Consider the following 19169-nt stretch of genomic DNA (forward strand, 5'->3'; position numbering starts at 1 on the left):
AAACAGTGAGGCCAAGATCACATTACTGCTACCCTAGTTTCCTCTTAACTGTCTCAAAAGTGTTGGTAAAGTAGTTAAGTGCAGATGAGTTTGGCCAGGAACTGATTGACAGCAGCACGTGGTCTCTGCCAGGAACTACAGAAACGTGCAACAGCTAGCTGATATGATTATTTCAACAGGACTGGCTTAGGGAAGCACCGTAGCTTCAGAACAACTAGGTCAGGGTCAAAATAGCATCAGATGCTACATAAATAGAGACCGGATTATAGGCAAATGCCTATTTTTTTCAACGCTTCGTAGGTGCACCATTTTTACATATAAGCACGAATTAGGTGTTGACAATACGTTTAATACTCTTTTTATAGTGCCTATAAATGACTATTTTGGGTGTCAGTGCCTATAAATGCCTATTTCCGACATCGGTGCCTATAAATGCCCTATTTTACAGAAAAGGGGCCTGAAATATGCAGTAGTTTTGCTTTCAGATTCTGTTTGCTCTCGAATCCATTTCGGTTTTGAGTAGAACACACACGTGCAACATTAGATGACCTCGTCAGTTGGCTGTGGTTAACACTGAATCTACGCCGACTGTGTACACAATACCAACCACGTCAACCGAAAATATGGAAGCAATATTTTACCTATTTTCTGCCATTTTATCGTGGCAGCTTGTTGATGACTTTGGCTGTTAAAGTGGTAGTTGACCAGATGGCACCACATTTCGGAAAGTATACGGAGTAAGTTATAGGTTCGTCCAAATATTCCAGTTGGTTCCAATTGAAATCAACTGTAAAATGTTCCATAAACATGCTGGAAACAGTTTAACTGATTAAATTTCCACTTGGGTAACCTGCCTTATTTTCGTTCCTAGTGCCCCAGATGGTGCTTGTCTGCTACTGCTTCCATAGCTTTAACAGTGATTTCTAGATGGATGATGTTTATTTTACCATGGATCCTCGTGGATGTACGTAGGCCCGTGCAGAACTATGATTCTTTTCGGCATATTCCGCATCAAACAGCACTGCGTGTAACATTTTCTAGCATCTCTTATTTTTGGTTTCCAGACCCTTCTAATGACAAGCACCATTTGATAGTCGCGTGGCTCCAGACACATGAAGCCACAAACTATAAAACACTGTTCACACAAATGACAACATCTTTATTAATGTTGAAGCATCGTGTATGCCTGCAATAAATAAGTTCAATTCCTGTGTGGGCGAAGACTGAACTCATTTGTCAGATGCTTTGAATTGACAATGTTTCTATCAATTTCTAAACACATGGCCTCCTGTTAAGGTGTTCATTGTTACTACTTTTGTACACGATAAGCGAATTGTTTGTTTCGAGGTATAGCAAAGTGTTTTAAAAGGGTTGGTAACCGTCCCTTTTGCTCTGCTGAAGCATGTGTATTGTACGAAAAGTTGCGCGACAGCCTTAAAAAAAACGGTTTGTAATGTTCGCACCTTGCTTAAGGTCCCAAATAATTCCTGCTGTGTTTTTGTTTTATTTTACGGCAGATATTGCGCGCTGAAGTTCAGAACTGTGTGCACTTTTGATAAAGTTTATAGTGCCTATTTTTCTCCGTTAGGTGCCTAAAATGCAATTTTAGCCGCCTATTTATGGCGCCTAAAACGTGCTTTTTAGTGCCTAAAAATCCGTACTCTATACATAAAAGAGCACAGATACTAAATTGTGGCTAGCGTACCTTTCCTGGAATCGTGCGTGAACCATTTGTAAACAAGGAACACCATGTGCTATTCATCTGCACCATGTAAATAATTATATTTAAATTCCGTCTTCTGTGTTGGTCCCAATTTGTTTTCAACAGCCAAAAGGACAGTGGCTATGACATCAAAGTTTGGTTCAAGTACCACAAGGCAAAAAAAAAAAAAAACAGTGATATTACAGCTGCTCCTTCATTTGTTGTCATTCTGTCTCTTGGGGTAAAATAACAACAGTTGCAGTGAATCAAAATGACAAAGCAGTGTTATACCTCACAAAGCCTGAACTGAACACTCGACACCATGGCCACTGCTCAGCTGTTAAAACTGAAAGCAAATTAACATCAGAGGTGAACTTCAATTACAAATTATTAAGTGGGCATAGGCAAATTCCACGTGGTGATCCATGTATGCACAGCAGAGCCGTGTCGTCACGTTCGTGAGTGCTAGGTTCTCGTGACCCATTTCAGAAACCCCAGCTCCCATAGAAACCCACGCAATACAAACTCGGATACTGCGTCACCCTGGTGGCAGGGTTCCCGCATGGTACGTAGAGAATGTCACCTCACAATAGTGCTTTACCTGTTCCAGCATTATGACAGCCAACGTTCTGCTAGCACAAAATGGCAACAACACACCGGCCAATGTGGGACTCTCTGCACTCCATCGGCGCTTCCCCACCCCCGTGTTCAGTGGCACGCTCATGCCACGCATAATCCTGGGTGGCGTGAATTTCATTGCAGACCACAGTACTAGATGCGGTTGCACCGGTTGGCTCGGCCATCTGCTTTCTTTCTTGTTTTATTTTTTTGTTGGTCCCCCATTTAAATTTCGATAGACGAGGGTTGGGTAGGATGAAAGCTGCCACCACAAAAACAGTGCCTTCTTTCTATGGGCAGCTGCTCAGGCAAACAAAGGGCCATTGCAGGGCAGTCACAACATTCTGCCTGATCTCAGAGCCACAGAGCCTTTAAAATTGCACAGAAGCATGCTGCACTTACAAGAAATCAAAATAAAAAAGCTTCAAAACAACAACGTACAATTTTTTTTTTTCATGCGCCATGTTCAGAAACTACATTTCTCAGCTGTTACATTTTTTTTTAACGGTCCCATGAAAAACTTACCACATGGGGTTCTACTTTACTAATGACTTGTGCGCCATTCAGAAGAGAACCCACAACCAAAACTTTGCTCTCCTTATTCCATTATAAGCTTTTGGTGCTGGCTACCATACAACCTAAACCAGCTTAACCTTGCAGCATTTTTAAGAGCGTTAGCTCTTATTCATCATGTTTCTTGATTTCTTGGGGTCTGCTACCACCTACCATCGGCGTGAAATTTTCTAAGTCCGAGGAATTCAAGATGACGGCCCCCATAGTAAATCGATATAGCAACCCAATTGGCGATTGATTGGTGACATCATTAGTATATCGAAATGGTGTTTGGCAATGTCACTGATTTTGTGACGTCATAATTAACTAGTCACATGACTGTATTTAATCACTTTTAACTCAGTAATTAATGAGGCATCATAAGACGAATTAGATATTTGGAATCCTCTATATCAGTAGAACAGGTTAGACACTAAAATTAACTAATGAAGTTACTATTTAGTTATGGTTATATGTGTATTTAATTGCTTGTAATTAACGAACCGATAACGCCATGATCTAACTAACGGATATTCGTAACGGGCTCAATAAGTAGGACATGTTAGACACCAATACTGTACAATTAGGTTAGTATTTACTTATGGTTAGACTTAACATGGCAGCCATGTTGTTAACACTCGGAAGCTCACAATTTCATACCTCATGGCGACCGGGCACCTACCGCCTTGAGGTAAGGAAAAATAGCCCTCCAAAGAGTTGGAAGCCTTTTCAGCCCAAATTGGTCAAAAATATCCGACCTCAAGTCAGTAGGCGCCCGCTCGCCGTAAGGTATGGCAAAGTAGCCTAATCACGTGGCAATGCATCACATGGACGATAGATGGCACTACCGAACAGCTAACACTCGTTACTTCAACGTCTTCCAGACGATGGCGGCATTTTTTTGTCTTGATGACACTCACCAACCCGTGACAATGATGTGGGAGACAGCGGATGAACGGCCAGGAGCAGGAAGAGAAGGGACTTGGCATATCGGACCTGGAGGTTCACGGCAACAAGGGGAAAGTTCTCGATCTGCAGCACTGCCAGCTTTTCCAGAAGCAATAACTGGTTTTCCGGCACCTGCGAACACACGCACAACAGCGGGATCAAGTGTTAAAATGCAAGCACGTCCTCAGCCCTACCACTTTCAACTCACAGTCATAAGGTTGGAGGTAAGTTTTGAGTACAACATAAAGACATGATGGTTCACCACTTTAATGGACCAGACATATTTGGCTAAGTACCCTAGCCGATAGAGCCATCCTTGCAACTTTACGACCTTACATGTTCACAAGTCATCCTTACATGACCAAGATCAGCACAAGCTGTACTGTACTCAGGCTGTTGATCCATCAACGATACAAAATTTTAAAAAGTAATACTGCGCTTCACAAACATAACAGCCACACAAGGTAAGCAGTGCTTTCTGTGTGTGTCATCAGGACAAAAATTTCAATCAATTTGCTGAACTACACAGTTTGTCACAGGCAAAAGAACCTGAGAAGAGTAACAAAATGAACAAGTTTATTGAAACAGTCAAGTCATTTACTACTCCTTTTCATTTTGAAAATGAAAATGCAAAGTACATAGTCCACAATGATTGCAACAACAAAAACAAAAATTAGGGGCCTTCTTAACGATTCCAAAGAAAGGAAATGCAATAGCATTGAGGTTATCGGTTTTGCCATGTGCGTTGTAATTGCAATGTATTTCCTGTGATTAAATTAAGTACCCTTCGCCATCCTTATTTTATGTACACGCAAACACAAAGAACTACTTCTGAAACGCATCGACTTGCGGCCTGCCTATCTGAGAGCTGCTGGCAGAAGGATGCTCGACACCTTATCGCCGCATATATGCCATCTTCATTGCCAGGAAACACTTGAAACAAGATTCTCCCACCCTTTTCGCATGATCTCATCTTCTTGTGCCGAAAATGGAAATCCACCCATTATGTCAAATTCACTTTTTGCCACAAATTGCTGTCTACGGCAAAACTAACGGCAAATTTTTTAGAGGTGGGCCAACTCTGAAATTTTTGGGGTGGGCTACATGCCAAATCTTGGGGTGGGCCAACTGCAGAACTTTGGGGGTGGGCCAATTGACAAATTTTGGCAGTAGGCCAGGTGGCAAATTTTGGGGGTAGACAACCCGAGAAATTTTTTGGTGGATCAAGTGCCAAAATTGGTGGGTGGGCCAAATGGGAAAACGTTTTGGAGGAGCGCCAACTGCCAAATTTTGGGGGTCCTTTGGAATTACAAACTTAACAGTGCTCTATGATTGGTTCCTATGGGTTCATGTGATCTTGAGTATGTCATCCCCTGCCAACCAATCAGAGAATACCGTTACAAAGAAACTGGATGGTTTTTGCAAGACTACAACCTAAATGCTAGTGCATTAAAATTTAAAACACGTGAAGACATCCACGCATTTTTTTGTTATTCCATGTACCCCTAAAGGCTCTTGATCAGGAGCATTACATGATGGGGAATATGCGTACACAAACAGAGTGAAACTTCATTAGACGTACCTCACGGGATTGCTGAAAGAACTACAAAGTGGCAGTAAACCAAACTAAAAACAGCCTCTTTTATCCATTTACCTGATAAAGGATGATACCTACAGTATTTCATTAAAGAAGGCACATGTGGAAGCTTTTATTCCCATAGAACCACAGGTACTCGTTATTTCTCTCAGCCGCGATCGGTACTAGGGCTACTAGTATAGCTAAAAAAACTTTTAAATTTGGTTCCAATTCCTCCCTAGGTGCCGGCTGTACTTCTGGGTGCGAACAGGAGAAGCATGTCTAGCAAGCACACAGTTTCTCAGACAGTGGAACCAACCGAAACAGTGGAGAAGACGCGTCATATTATAGAGATAAGAGATACCAGCAGCGATCGCCACTGTAAACTGGTGCCTGCAATTGGGGTGAGATGGAGAATGACAGGGAAGGCAGATTGCGCTCTGCAAGAGCTGAAAGGATGGTCATCGCATGCACTGCACGGTATTGTATGTTTGACACTGTACACAATAAGTATGTGCTAACTGAACCATTTGCGATAAGTCACTATGCCATTAAGTGGGCACCAAATGCATAAAGTTTAATAGAAGTAGAGTCGGGGATTGCATGTTAATATGCACTAAGCGGAACCACCGCTTAAGCAAGTACGCTATGGAAGGTACTCAAACAGTCTAGAAGGTGACTGATGACTCATATCATAGAAGGGCAGTGGACTCAGTTCTAAACACAGTTTTGGTGGGACAAATGCAAAAACATTAGACACCCTTCGTAAACGCCACAGCACTGCAGACGTCACATAAATGCTATAAAATTTTCTTCTTTAAGAATCTGCTTAAGATGGCCCCTTGCCTGTTTGGGATGCTATCCGGTCATGACATGTCGTTACGCTGGTCAGTGCTGTAGGCAGTGTTTTCGCCTTAAATGCAACAGAATCTTGTTAGTTTGAACTCACTTAATACAAACTTCTAATTCATTCAAATTGATACACTGGTCGTGTCATCACCAAGTGTAATAAAAAGAATGCCTAATTCAAACTCCAACTGTGCTACCAGACAGTACTGCACTTGCCTTCGAAGCACACCGGAGGATGCTGGCAGTGGCTTCTTGAAAGCTCGTCAGCAATGGTAGGCTGTCTTCCAGCACAGCGGGACTGCTTATGCTGCGCCACAAAACAAAGTTCTTTTACAACAAAATATCAAGAGATGACACACTGCATTGACCTCACAGCAATGCTAGTTGAGGGTGTCATAGCATGAATGGGAACAGTAGTCAACAGGCTGGAAGCAGACTGTCTATCAAGAAATATCAAACAAAACAAAAAGCTATGGTACGCAGATTGAATACCCTTAGGAACACTGGCAGCACTTTCTTTGAGAAAAAGGTGGCTACTTTCCTAATCCGACAATACTTTTTTGTTGAAATGGTTTTACCTGCAATGAAAATGTTGAGCCAGTTGTGGCCGGCAAAGAATTCACTTGACCTGGTGCTGTAGTGGAATGTGGTACGTAGGAGTTAACATTCCAAAGCTAAGCATGCACTATCAGAGACACCGTAGTGGAGGGCTCTGGATAGTAATTTAAACGACTTGCAGTTCTTTAACACGCACTGATAGCGGACAGCACACGAGTATCTTTGCTTTTCGCCTCGGCTAAAATACGACCGTCACGGCCGTGATTAGATCCATGGTCATGGGATCAGCAGTTAAATGCTGAGCCACCGCAGTGGGTAGCTGACTGATTTCAGTTCTTGGAATTCTTGAGGGCAGTCGGTGTATCTTCCAGTTTTTTAACAACTTTTTTCTTCAAGAACTAGCACCTTTCTAAACATAAACGCATCAGCATGACTTCCAGATCTAGTTTCACAAGGAAATAGCATGGCCAGATTCAGATGTGTACCCTGATGCAAAAGAAATAAAAGTAGGCAAAAACTTTGAAAGCTTGGGAATTGAAACTGAGAAGCTCTACTCTATGCCCTCATTGTACCACATAGCCCCCAACGCCTTCACCAATGCTTACACAGATGATGAAAAGCATGAAACGTACAGAACGAAAACAAAGAACACGAAGTGAAAGGAAGCCATTGGTTCTGGCTCACCTCTGAAAGACATGCTCCGATCGCAGTAGGACATCACTAAGCATGAACAGGACATCGCTCTCTTTCAGATACTGTTTGCATGGCTGCAACAGAAGTTGAAACAAAAACAGCTCAACAAGCACATTACATGCCAGCACTGACTGCTACACATATCAGGTCACAACAATTAGGTAGCCAATGCTGGGCTTGGAAAGCAAACTGCATCACAAACTACGGCCTTGAATGAAGCCCCTCATTCTGAATGGGCTTCCTACAGTTCAAACTTTGGCTATACTGAATAAGATTTCAATGACCTCTAATTTTTTAATTACTGAGATTCAAATGCATTTTGGTTAACAACGATTCACCAATTAGCTCAGCAAAAGCTTCACTGAAGCTAGGTGTGCTGAACATGGCAGACAAAGTGACAGAAACGAACTGACAGTAACAGTGGTTTTTGCTGGAGCCTGGCCACTATAGATGAAAATTATTACTGAAAGTGCAAAGACTAAGGAATGATTTGAAGCCTGCAAGTATATATTCTTAAACACAACAAAAAATTTCACTTTCATACATTTCTTATCAAGGTCTTGCAGAGATCTAATGGAGGGGAAATTGCTATGACAAAGAAATACACAACAGCTACAATATATTCCCCTGCTAGGCACCCTACCAACTTCTCTGGGCACTTTGAAAACCAAACAAAAAGAACCCAGCTGAAGGTTCACATCACAACAACAAAGAAAAAAATCATAACAACAAATTCTTTATAAATCGAAAGTCAACGCAAAATATTTAGTACGAAAACATACCAAGGCCAGAAGACCATATCCTTTCAAGGCTGCAGCAAGGTCATGGGTGTTTGTTTCGGCTCTTAGCGTCTGCTGGAACTTTTGAATAAAAAACTGAGACAAAAAACAAGGTACATTCAGAATGGAGCACAACACATATATCCACAAACATTATCATTATTCACCTAACAACGACAAAGATATACAGAGAGATAAAGCAAACGGCATCAAGAGTTTGTTAAATTAGACAGTGAGTGCTGATTACGAACTGCTCTAAAGTTGAAAGCCCAAAGAGGATAAGAAAGAACCTATTTCTTCAAAAGGGTAGAAGCACGAAATTTCAAAGGCTGTCAAAGATATAATTTTGTTTCCTTGGCATTCAGGGATGCCATTTAGCAAGCTACAATCACAGGTATTGAGTGGAAGAAATTATTAGGTAATAATTATTAGGTAATAAAATGTCAAGACACAAAAACTTTATCAATGCTCCTCCAAGGGTTTCTGCGACATAAATAGCTGTTAAGTGGTTAGCAGCAAAAGAAATAGTACTAGCTGCAGCAGAAGTAGTGATTATGTTTATGGTACAGTACTACAACTTCTTTATTGTCCCAAATAACACCATTCTTTACCTCAAAGATTTCCAAATGGTCCTTTCTGTCCTTGCCTTCGGCAAGTGCTGCTGCAACCTGCCAGGAAAAGAATGCAACCATGAAACTGCAATTGGCGCTCAATACAACCAGGGAATAGGCATAATGACAAAGCAGTTCAATCAATACGAAAGGCAACAGCTTATTTGCCAAGCTTGACACCATAGGACAAAGAACAAATATGGCAGTACTAGCTCAAATTTTAACTTCGACCTTGGCAAAAATATGACAAATATCCCTTTGAAAGATGGCCTTGCTGGGCTTTAACTTGAGTGTTACGTCCATGACCTGTGATACAATAGTGACACGGCAGAGGTCCTCAACATGCGACCTCGAAGTAAAATCCGTTAGGTACATAACTATCATCATCTGAGTAGCACTACAACTGCTAGATGTTCAACTCAGGGCAAATGCTTGTTCAAGATGCTACAACACCAACTCACCCAGTTATTGATTCTGCTATGCTACTGCATACTCACTACACATTCATGCGTTGCTCCGTCCCAAAGTGCGAGTTATTCGGGCCAGTCTACCCATGAGGCCAATCGGTCAACTCTTGTAGACTGACCACCCACTATGGTAATGAAAAATATGACCCCAACATTAAGGTAGAGAGAGATAACTTGCGAAACACCGGCTCTACCTCTCGCAGGAAGGACTCCAGAGCTGCCACCCCCAGTGACTTCATTTCCCTGTTGTTGTGGCGACTCCAGGGGCCAATCTGCCCGTACAGGGATCTGTACTCGTCCAGCAGAAGCTGTCCAAAGAGGGCTGCATGCTTGGACAGCAGGATCAAGGCAGCTGGTTGAGACAGAGAGGAAGCAATGACACCTTTGAAAACATCTAAAAACTGCACTTTCGCATTACCATTTCTATTAACTCTTTCCCTACCGCACCCATTGAGCATCGTTAGCCCACTAACGATAATTTCATGCCCCGATTTCAGAACCTTCTGCGTTGCTAATGACCACGCTGTAGATGTAGTCTGTAGGCCAGGAACCAAAGTTTTGTTTTCGATGTAGTTTTTCTTTGTCCCGCGAAGGGGCACTTTCTAACGCGCTGAGAAGAAATGAAGACGTGGACCTGCGCTCATTGCCCGCCATGTTGCCCGCAGATGACGCCTTCGCCGCACGACTTCGGAGCCTTCCACGTTGCTTACAGGCACGATGCGCATCTGGCTTGTAGCCGGAGAACTGACGTTTTGTTTCCTATATAGTTTTTTTTGCCCATACAAAATGGCATTTTTTGAACGCACTCCGAAGATGCGGTACCATCAAAGTCGCTTGGCAGCCTCCGCATGTGCGGCACGCCCTCTAAGACATCGCAAATCTCAGGACTCCGTTTCGTCTGCGAGTGATTTAATCGACGTCCTATGCAACAACGAGCCTGAAGATGTTGCAAAGCACTGAAGATGATTCAGTTTTCACATCAGTGATGATGGAAACCAGCCTGAAACACAGGCGGCCGTGCTCCGATGCACAACGATAGGGTTTCCAGTTATTGTTTTGAAGCAACAATGCCATTCAAGACACAGATGATTTTTTTTTTTTGCAGAGAGTGGCCAATAGAGTAAGAAACATTTTCCATATTTCAGAAAATTTTCTTTTTAAAGCGTGTTTTTGCATGTTTTGTTGAATTTTTTCTTAAATCTCATTTTTAGCAAATAAAAATTTTTGTTGCAACATGCAATTTGTTGTTTAAACATATGTTAATAGAAAGCACCTTTATTCAGCTCCGTTTTTGGGTATTGCCATCAAAATTGAATGCAATAGTTTTTACAGAAATAAAAAATGTACTTAAACCTTTAGAAAATGGTCATTTTCCCCATGGTACCGAAAGAGTTAAGCTAAAGTGCACATCACAAAGTTACGCTGTAAGCTGCGAGGAACAACAAAGTGTTTTTTTTTTTTTTTTAGAAATTTAGAGCCATCGCTAAGTAGAACAGAGCCAAGAGCCACAGTCATACTGCTCTTGATGATGACAAACAATCTCTGCTGAGTCGCTTTCTTTTCTTAAGAAACCACAAGTTTCAATCAAGTGGCTTGTTTTCAAAGCCACCACCACCTTGATTTGTCATCAGTAACAAATTCTAATGATGGTTTCGTTTGGTTTATGGGGTTTAACGTCCCAAAGCAACTAAGGCTATGAGAGACACCGTAGTGGAGGGCTCCGGAAATTTCGACCACCTGGGGTTCTTTAACGTGCACTGACATCGCACAGTACACGGGCTTCTAGAATTTCTCCTCCAAAGAAATTCAACCGCCGCGGCCGGGATCAAACCCGCGTCTTTCGGGTCAGCAGCCGAGCACCATAACCACTGAGCCACCGCGGCGGATGGTATTTCTCAGTAGTTCTATGTAGTGCTACATAAGCAGTGCCGTCATCAGTTGGCCTAGCCAGCAGACATGAAACACATTCAACAACAGTGCATTCGTCTCTCCATGTACTGCATATAAACAAATAATTAGCACCTTTCTCACTGTAAACATGCCTTGCAGAGGTAGCCATTGAAATTAGCTGCTGTAGAGCAGGTATTTGTGGTTTCATTTATTATGCACACAATACGTTCAAACATCCTGCAAGTAAAACCTCAACGAATGCTGAAGGTGGAGTCTTTAAGCAAAGAACTAGAAACTTATTTGAGCAAAACGTGCAGAATCATGAGATGTGTCTCACTAAAGTTTTTCTATTCGGAGCAGTACCACTGAATTTTCAAAAAACTTTTCTGGTTCCTTCTACCAATTTACTGCCCCACCGTAAATCTCTGGAGAGTAGAACATTTCTTTGATGCTTCTCTGATATTTCATAAGAAAAAAGAAAGACATTACCTCGCGGAACGTCGTAACGTGTTTGCGCAGTGCTGGGTACCAATGAACTTTTCACAAACGAGAAGAGCAAAAAATAGTCATCTGGGTCTGAAACAAAAAAAGAAACAAGGCACATGCAAGTTTAATGATACAAAAGAGACACTTAGGCTCTTCCATCTACAATGACAAGCAAAACGCTCGAATGTGGAAGTAGCAATAAAGAAATTTCAACACGAACATAAAATAAGATGCACCACCAAGCTCATGATAAGAAATTTTTCTTTCTTCAGAGTCAAAAAGCAAAAAAACACATTACCTGATTCAAAGCCAGTGCCAAAGCTCTGTAGATAACCTGCTAGGCCCTGAAGACAGCCGGCCAAGGCGGTCCTTTCCTTTCCCGCTCCTGTTTTCTGCGGAAAAGTTGAGAGTGATGGTTAGATAACTACAAACATACACTTAGATGACTCCGCTGCTCAAGCAAATTAAGGCAACGACTTGACTTTCTAAGTGCGAAAAATTTCTCATGTCATTAGTTTCCTGCATAAGCTGCCCATCTGCAGGCTACTTACTTTTTGAATTGGATTGCCATTTACCCTTATATTGAAGAAAAAAAATGCATGAGTCTCTATCTTGAGCTTTGAACATCAAACTTTGGTGTTGAATGCTGATTCATTCATTGAGTAGTGATGGAATAAGAACTCCTGATCAAACAGTTTATATACGACTCATTTATTAGCTTCTTCCAAGTGAAAAAAAGAAGACAACAGATGCCTATGTCCTTATATTTTAACTTGTTGTGTTTTAAACACTGCAATTTTCCTTTATTTTTATTTCAACTGACACCATTAAAAGTGACTAACAGACGCCTACACTTTCTTACAGAGAAAAAAAGGAGTTAAAACTGTCTCCACACACTCGATGACTCTTCGGAAAGGGGCCCCATTACGCTGTTTATGCTTTTTGATTAGATCCACAGCACGTACTCACAAATTACAGCAACAATGGAAAGGAGATGAGCACACATTTGGGACCACGCGACCTGCTCTGAGCATGCTTCCCTCTTCACGGTGCAGGCAAGACACTTTTATTTTTCACCAGGGTGGAAATTTGGGCGAGTCAGTATTGATCCATAACGTAAGAGTAGCGCAAAGCCAGGACGACGGACACAAGGGGAGAGAACACACACCAACAACACAGGCGCTAACTTCCGACTGACGAAGAAAACCAAACCCAACCAAGTGAACGGAACCTGAACAAAAGTAGCGCATGCGATTTTTAGATTTTTTATCGTAGGTCAGCGCATGCGCTACTTTTGTTCAGGTTCCGTTCACTTGGTTGGGTTTGGTTTTCTTCGTCAGTCGGAAGTTAGCGCCTGTGTTGTTGGTGTGTGTTCTCTCCCCTTGTGTCCGTCGTCCTGGTTTTGCGCTACTCTTACGTTACTTTTATTTTTCTTTCTTTTCAAAGCCTTTTCTAACATATGTCCATCTGTGGGGCATTTAGTTTTCTTCACGAGATGAGCATTGAACTCATCACAGTTGCCAGCCTGTTGCGTCTGTGTCATAGAAACCTGCACGAATGCCGCCGGCGAGGGGCCCCTATGCACAAGTATCACCGTAAAAAAAACAGTGCACAGCAAAAAAGAATTTGCCGCCTCTAGAAACTTAACACTAGTCTGGCTTCAGGCATGGCAATGGTCAAACACAAATCAACAAAGATAACGCTGGTGCAAATAAGAAAACCTGTGAATACAATACAATTGGCAAAAACCATCTCAGCCAATTCAAGATAAGGGTCTGGGGCTCATGTTAAGCTTGCTTGGTCTTTATTTTTTCTTAATAAATGGTTTTTCCTTTTTCTTTGCGACTCATCATGGAAAACTCTCTTTATGGACAGTTCTGCCCGGGAACCGAAGCATCCATATTAATGAGGCACCACAGTAACATGCAGTTTTCTGCGCAAGCCTCAACTAGGTTCTAGCTAGGGATCCAGATAACTTGCTGATCCATCTTATCAACTGACTTCTCGTCCTAAAATAAAAATTAAACAAAGTCACTTCTAATTTGAATGACGGATCGTTCAGAACTGATCTGGTACACCCTACTAGGTTATATTATCAGTAATCACTTGCATCTTCAAGCAAAACTCAAGTAGCACTTGCCAATGCCAACAACTCACCCTGAGCTGCTTCAGCTCTCCGAGGTACATGGAGAGCAGCTTGGCACTGTACGGAGTCGCTGCCGCTGGATGGTGTTCGGCAATGACACCCAGCACACAGAGAATTTCAACCTTCACTGCACACCAAAACAAAAAGGATGAATAGTTAGAACAAAAAGCCCTCCTTCCCTCTTAATTTTTGTTCAGAGCTGGCCAGATATTTTTCACAATGAATCCCACTTTCACACATTGTTTCATGGTAATCATTTTTTCCTTTTTTTTTAAGGGTATGTGAACAAGTCTTATGTCTTTGCCCCTTGTAGGCTCCATTCACAACACTAATTTTACTACGTGCCTGAAATTCTCAAGACACATTCAAGAGATTTTCAGAAAAACTGGCATGCTTTAACGGAGGCAGCCAGTCAGCACCATGGCGATGAGTTCTGGCTAGTGCTTAGCGCCACTGCAAGTGGTACTGCAAAAATCTACACGGGTACTGCTACTATTGCTTGTATGTTTCAGGTTATTTCATAAAAAACTAACTTTTCAAGGCACAAAAGAAAGAGTTGCAAGGTGAAAAAAAGTACACAGTGCTCTCATCACCCCGTAAAGGAAGTGTCACACTTTTTACCTCCCCTGGGATAATAGCCTTATCCAGCATCTGTTTCAATTACAATCCCAGTTCCTTTGTAAGTGAAGCAAATGCTCAGTTGCATTTAACAAAAGTTTAATTTACTTTTTTCGTTTAATTTACCTCTTTTTGCATCATTAAAAGTAACTCCTATTAATGACCTATATAATTTATTGCTAAGTAAACGATATGAAAGAAAACGGAAAAACCACGACGCACTCTTTGATATCACAGCTAACTTACGGCCCAAAGCTAATTACTACCCAACGCGTAACAACGACATCTGGTATGTGCCATCCTTCCGTACTAATTATGGTCGTCAAATGCTGCGACATATATATATCCAATTCTTCTTAATCGGCCCAATGAGCCCTGAGGATCTAACGGTACGTTTTTTTTCTTACTGCAAGTTTTTTCCTCCTTTACCCCGTTTTCTTTTGTGATTGTTATCCTTCGTTTTCCATTTTTCAGTGTCTTTGAGTGTTGCGTGTTAATCTTGCCGACTTCACCTATCTATTAATGCAAGAGGATGTTCACTAAGCTTTATTGAATATGATATTTACCTATGCACTGTAGTCTTTTTTATTGTTCTGTCCGTGTTCTGTTGCTGCCGGTTTTTATGTACGGGGGTGCGCCCCTCTGTCAAGCCAGTCATAGACTTTTTGGGTGTACTCCTAACATCCCAAGATGTTGAAATACAGGTATTTGTATTTGTAATTGCAGTTAATCCCTTCTAAAGACAAAGTACAATTACAACACAACAGAAGCTGTAAACTGAAAGAAATTTTTCAACACCTTGGCATGCAAATCATCGTGGTTTCCTTGCAGTTTTTGTTTTCATTAACAAGGCCTCATCATTTGAGATGAAATCTCATGAACCGAGGAGCTGAGCTTGATGAAGTCCTCTGGAGTGGGGAAGTTTGCATGCATATTTTATACACCCAGTCATTACTTCCTTAACATTGCTCAGTGATCTCTTAGGCATGCATTCAAGTGATAATGCAGTTATCTCAGTTAGTGTGTGCTGCATTCATTGCAGACTAACCTTTCCTACAGCTCTCTTCCGTAAAACATCAGCCATAAGACAGATCATTTGTAAATATGACATCTAGCAAGTATTCAGACATCACACAAATGCTTATAAATTATGTGCAAGCTGTGAGTTTTGCATTTGAGTGGTACTTGTTGCTGGGCTTATTGGTTCATTGGTTCGTTTTTTTGTCACTGCCGTCTGAACAGGAGAGGAGAACTCCGTCAAGCGGATAGCCGCTTTTTTTCTCCCCTCCTCCATCAAATTGTATTTGATTTGGTGGAAATAAAGTATTATTATTATTATTATTATTATTATTACTATACTTGAGAAAAATGTAAGTGCACAAACCAAAGACGCGGACAAAGTGAGAAAACACGCATAAACTTTCCCATCACATCCTCTCATTTCGTTCATGTCCCTGGTTTGCACACTTATATTTTTATCAAGTTATGCTTTCCTTCTTTTGAGAGACTGTTGGCTTCTTTTGTACATATCCTAACAAGCCGCTAATCACCTCTAATCTCATTTGCTCATTACACAAGTACTGACAGAAAATTAGTTGCGTCCAACATTCTGTAAAGATCCCTACTGCATAAACACTATTAAATGTATTCAAGCTGACACTGCCTAGAGCAGGGGTTCTTAAAGTGGATTCCGTGGATCTGGGTTCCATGGAACCCTAGGGATCCCTGGAGTGCTTTTTAAAGGGGCCCAGAAACACAATCTTAGTTGACTGTTTTGCCTGTTGATCGCATACAGTGAGTTACAACGATGCTATTAGCGTCGGTAATACCGCGTATATTCCATTTTTTAATATTTTAATGTCCTCCCAAAAACAAATTCATGGCTCTGATGGTGTTCCCACACAGTGGCGGGTTTTAGCAGCGGATATGACATCACCTGGCGCGAGCTTGATGATTGAACAAACAGTAAATATACTGCAAATTGTGTGAATAAATAGAGACACATTTTGTCACCTGTCTGCGTTTTATATTAGATCAACAAAAACAACTTGTTCGTCTTAGATAAAAGCCCTGCAAAGCAAGTAAAATAAAAATACACCACCAGGGGCTCTGGCATGGAAACGACGCTGCCAGTTTCAGCAAGAACGAGTTATCGAGAGCAGGCAACCGTGGAGTGCAAACTTCCGCGACGTGCTCTGGCTGGCTGTTTTGATTGGTTGCGCCAGGTGCCGTCATTAGGAGAGCGAAATAGGAGTGGGAAACCCCGACAAAATCGAGTTGAGGGCAGCGTTTTGTTTGCTTGTATTTTGAAATTTCTTCATCGAATAATTCCCGTTCCTGTGCATCGATTCCTGTAATTCTTTTTGAGTCAGCATCTGTGTGACATAAAGAATCCACCTGAAGTATAGCCGGTATCCCCCCAAGCAGTGTTTCACAGCCCCTTTAAGTCCCCAGAGTCTCTAAATCCGTACATGCGTTAACCTTTCCTTCGCCCACTTTACATTTGGACTAATCATACTGGAATTGCTCAAAACAGACTGTTTCCCTACATAGCCAGTCATTATCAGCATGTCTATGCACTTCTTTACACACTTAGGCACACTAGGCAGGAAGGGACAGTAATCAAGACAAGGGGAGTTACAAGAACCTTTAGAAGGCCATTGTGGTTACCTTGAGAGCACCTGGTCTAGAGCAAGAAAGAGACATTTGTATGCAGAATGCAGCAACAGATAGCAGGCTCAAACCTGTGGGAGTCATCTTCGATGGTTGTGACAGCAAGATGAAAAACCGCTCCAGCAGGTTTGGGATATCAAGCTTCTCAGCGACAGGTGCGCCCTGACAGGACTCCAAGACCTGGTGAAAACAAGAGAGGTGTTGGGAATTCTGAGGCTCTGTACATTATCGCAGGCCTTTTATAACAGTTTGCAACAGTGAAGTTTTACAATGGTGAAGCAAAATGGAATGCTATTAATCTAACCTTTGACAACAGGACCAGGGCTGCACACCGCACTTTGGCTGCCTTGTCTCGGAATACCAGCTGGGTGCTGACATCCTGTGTGTATCAGCGACATTTTGGAGACGGTTGCATGCAGCTATTTCAAAGTTCAATTACTGCCCTAATATGAAATGGGATATAGCAACATCAATGCACTTAAATTGGTTATGTCCGAGGTGGCATACTAAGGTTTGTTACATCCATGGTGGTATTTAAAGGGACATTGAGGAGAGCTCTATTAATATTTTTTTTGAAGCAAAATCCGATAGTTCGGCATTTCATGGCTTTGTTGCCACTTGGCCGGCAGCGAAAGATACATTTATTTCTAAGAAATTTGGATTCGAAGTTGAAAAAGGTTTTCCCGCCGCTCTGATTCAAACTTGGGATTCTCTTATGACGACACAGGACTAAGTGACGTGAAACATGACGTGAACATGACTTAACACAGACTCCATGATTTCTGGCGGCCAGCAGAGTGGCCTAGCAGCAGCCGAAAAGAAAGCTACCACCGGCCGCACGTTGAAGGCATCTATCGGCTATTGCAGCCGTCGCTACCGTCGCTTCGTTTATGTTTGCACCGGCGTTTTGTCAGCCTTACGATGGATCCCGCTCTCGAAGTCGTCAACGAAGTTCTCGCAAATAGACACCTTTAGCATACCATGTACCTTGTTACCGTTAGCGGAATACCGGGAGCCCGCCTACCGCCGATGAGCAGGCACTGATTGGTCCCGATGCTGCAGGCGCACGCATAGCTGCCGGGTACGTGGCACCATCTGGCGACGTCAAAGAGATTTTCGCATGCATTGGCTGCGCCTCAGTGATTTGTAGCTTCTCGTGTCCTAGTGTTACTAGAACCATTGCCTCTAGCAACACTGTTTTGTCCTATGACGTCATCACACTTGTACTTGCAAGTTTGCCCTGTGATGGCGATACCTGTATTTTGGTTCTTGCTCTTTTCTACGTTACAAGAGCTTTGTTGTCAGTATGAGTGGCGTTTTTGTAATCAGGAGCTGACATTCTGTTGATACAAGCCAACTTCAATTTCTCCTCAGTGTCCCTTTAAGTTCATAAAGTTAGTATACTAAGGTTATTCGTAACCAGGTGGGCAGGTTTTCACTTCTCTATCATGTCACAAACGGCGCTCGCCACTTCCACTAGCACAGACGCTTTTAACGCTAACGCATTAATACATAATTGGACCACGTCCACATGTTTACTTGCTTCTTTAAATCCAACAAACATTTTCTAAGAATGTCTTCTTCAGACGCCGTTGACATGACGCTCACCATGGTGAGTCACATTGCTGGTAATGGATGGAGCTTGCAGCGCTATATCCGCACCGCCGCCCGCAAATTTGGTGCGAATGCTGAGCACGTGATTTGATTGCAGCACACGATTGTGCCACAAATGGCTTTGGGGCTGAGGTGTCGTGAGCAGATGACGCGCCTAGCATGTCTCCGTCGCTATGGCAACGCTGAGCACGCGCAGAGAGCAGTGGGGGTGAGATCAAGCGATAAAACCTTCTCTGCTCTTTTCGTGTTGCACCACTGTTTTCAACCACTCTCCTGCATTATAGTGCATTAGAACACTTGCTGCAGTGGATCAGAATACTGTACCGGCATGGCCATAATAATACAGAGCACATATTAGCCGCCGTGGTGGCTCAGTGGTTATGGTGCTA

At 42.3% G+C, this 19169-nt stretch overlaps 1 protein-coding gene across 1 annotated transcript in view; it reads right to left on the minus strand.

Moving 5' to 3' along the window:
* LOC149348024 (DNA-dependent protein kinase catalytic subunit-like) overlaps positions 1 to 19169 on the minus strand; it is a 135063-nt gene that overhangs the window by 114296 nt on the left and 1598 nt on the right. The window contains exons 4-14 of the mRNA XM_089587872.1: positions 17471 to 17545; positions 17238 to 17346; positions 13887 to 14002; positions 12028 to 12121; positions 11733 to 11819; positions 9548 to 9705; positions 8887 to 8943; positions 8279 to 8371; positions 7488 to 7570; positions 6462 to 6552; positions 3793 to 3952 (exon numbers count right to left, since the gene is read on the minus strand). Coding sequence (XP_089443998.1) covers positions 3793 to 3952; positions 6462 to 6552; positions 7488 to 7570; positions 8279 to 8371; positions 8887 to 8943; positions 9548 to 9705; positions 11733 to 11819; positions 12028 to 12121; positions 13887 to 14002; positions 17238 to 17346; positions 17471 to 17545 — 1123 coding nt within the window. The remainder of the gene's footprint in view (positions 1 to 3792; positions 3953 to 6461; positions 6553 to 7487; positions 7571 to 8278; positions 8372 to 8886; positions 8944 to 9547; positions 9706 to 11732; positions 11820 to 12027; positions 12122 to 13886; positions 14003 to 17237; positions 17347 to 17470; positions 17546 to 19169) is intronic.

The sequence above is a fragment of the Amblyomma mixtum genome, chromosome 4 (assembly GCF_055824585.1).
Source record: "Amblyomma mixtum isolate Tamu chromosome 4, ASM5582458v1, whole genome shotgun sequence".
Lineage (NCBI taxonomy): Eukaryota > Metazoa > Arthropoda > Arachnida > Ixodida > Ixodidae > Amblyomma > Amblyomma mixtum.